The 2073-nt window shown below is 46.6% G+C and overlaps 1 protein-coding gene across 1 annotated transcript; it reads right to left on the minus strand.

The window, feature by feature from the left end:
• Window positions 1–962: 962 nt before the first annotated feature.
• On the minus strand, window positions 963–1313 carry LOC149845950 (uncharacterized). The gene has a single exon (XM_089989877.1). It carries the CDS (start codon window positions 1311–1313, stop codon window positions 963–965), a length of 351 nt encoding a protein of 116 aa, XP_089846003.1.
• Between the last annotated feature and the right edge of the window lie 760 nt (window positions 1314–2073).

A 2073-nucleotide genomic window follows, 5' to 3' on the forward strand; every position in this document is an offset into this window, starting at 1 on the left:
CTCTCGATAACTTATGAAGACAATCATCAAATGAAGAGCCATAGACCAAAAAATCATCCATAAAAATCTCAAGGACGTCATCTACCATATGAGAGAAGATCACCATCATGCACCGCTGAAATGTTGTCGGGGCATTACAGAGCCTGAACGACATTATCCTAAATGCAAAGGTGCCATATGGGCAAGTGAACATCGTCTTCTTCTGGTCCTCGGGGTGAACGACCACCTAATTATATCCTAAATATCCATCTAGGAAGCAAAAATAGTGCTAGCCTGCGAGTCTTTCCAAAATCTGGTCGATGAACGACAATGAAAAATGATCCTTCTGCATTGCACTGTTCAACTTCCTATAATCAATGCACACTCGCCACTTCATAGTAGTCCTCATGGGAACACTCTCTTCCTTCTCATTCAGCTCAACGGTGAGCCCAGACTTCTTGGGGACAACCTGGGTGGGGCTCACCCACTGACTATCAGAGATAGGATAAATGATCATTGCGTCCAACCACTTAACTACCTCCTTCTTCACTACTTCCTTCATGTGGGGATTCAACCTCCTTTGCATCTCTCTTGAGGGCTTGTCACCCTCATCCATGATAATCCTATGCATGCAAAAAGAGGGGTCTATCCCCTTCAGATCAGCCACTAACCATCCAACCACCTCCTTATGCTCATGCAAGACCTGCAGAAGCTGATACTTCTAAGTGTCATTCAGGTCTGCAGAAATAATGATGGGGAGAGTTTGATCATTGCCTAAAAAGGCATACTTAAGCGAGGTCGGTAAGGGCTTCAGCTCAAGTTTGGGCAGACTCTCAATGAAAGGTCGAGGGCTTCTCTGCCAACTCAGAGAGTGGTTCGAAGTGCCAGGTCCAATTCAGCTCACCGGACCATCTATCAATCAAACCAGGGCTCTCTCCCTTGAGTGATGCATCAACCTCCTACTGAGGTGGATCACTCAATGTCTAAACATGCTCTGCCTCTATGAGATCTTGAATGAGATCAACCTCGAATGAAGCCTCATCGCCCGCAGGCCCCATCGCAACATGAAAAATGTTCAGCCTCATCTTCCTATTGCCAAATGAAACGCCCATTGCGCCAATGCGGCAATTGATGCACGCATTGGCGGTGGCCAGGAAGTGGCGACCAAGAATGATGGGGGTCTGCCTCATACCATCCACTCCCTCTATATCCAGGATGATGAAGTCTATAGGGAAGTAGAAGTCTTCTACCTTGACTAGAACATCCTCAAGAATCTCTCTCGGAAACTTGATTGATCTGTCTACCAACTGCAGAGTCATAGGTGTCAGCTTCATCTCATTTAATCCAAATTTATCATAAAAGAAACCCAACAAGATATTCAACCTTGACCCAAGGTCGAGCAAGGCACATTCAACAATAATGTCTCCTATAACACACGAAATAATAGGAGCCCCTGAGTCCTTGAGCTTTGGTGGGGTTTGGTACTGTAACACCACACTCACCTGCTCAGTCAGATATATCTTCTTCGGCACATGGGACCTCAACTTTCTCTTCTGCGTACAAAGCTCCTTCAAGAACTTTGCGTATGCAGGGACCTGCTAGATGACATCTAGTAATGGAAGCTTTAATTATCTGAACGTGCTTGAATATCTCAAGCATCTCTTGCATGTTCACTCTTTGCTTGTCGAATGACTTCGGTCTCTCTAACGCCTCAGGAGAGGGGGCTTTGGGGATGTAGGACTTGGATGGCTCAGATGGGGGAGCCCTCTCGCTTTCCTGAGGTAGAACAATAGGGACCGACTGCTTCTCACTAGATCTCTCACTTTCTTTTGTAGTCTCCCTCGACTAGTACTACTACCCACTCCTAAGGGTTATAACTGTTTGAGTCTGCTCTTAGTGGGCATCTGTCATGTGCAGGCCATGCACAGGCTCCTTACCCCTAGGGTTAACCAATGTTTGGCTAGGTAATTCCCCCTCACTTCGCCTGCTAAGCGCCTCGGTGAGCTATCCCATTTGCATCTTAAGTTTTGCAATGGAGTGCGTGTGGGAACTCAAGTTCACCTTGAGGTCCGAGAAGGCCTGCATCATCTTGTC

Source organism: Nuphar pumila, chromosome 2, assembly GCF_984573655.1.
Source record: "Nuphar pumila chromosome 2, dmNupPumi1.hap1.1, whole genome shotgun sequence".
NCBI lineage: Eukaryota > Viridiplantae > Streptophyta > Magnoliopsida > Nymphaeales > Nymphaeaceae > Nuphar > Nuphar pumila.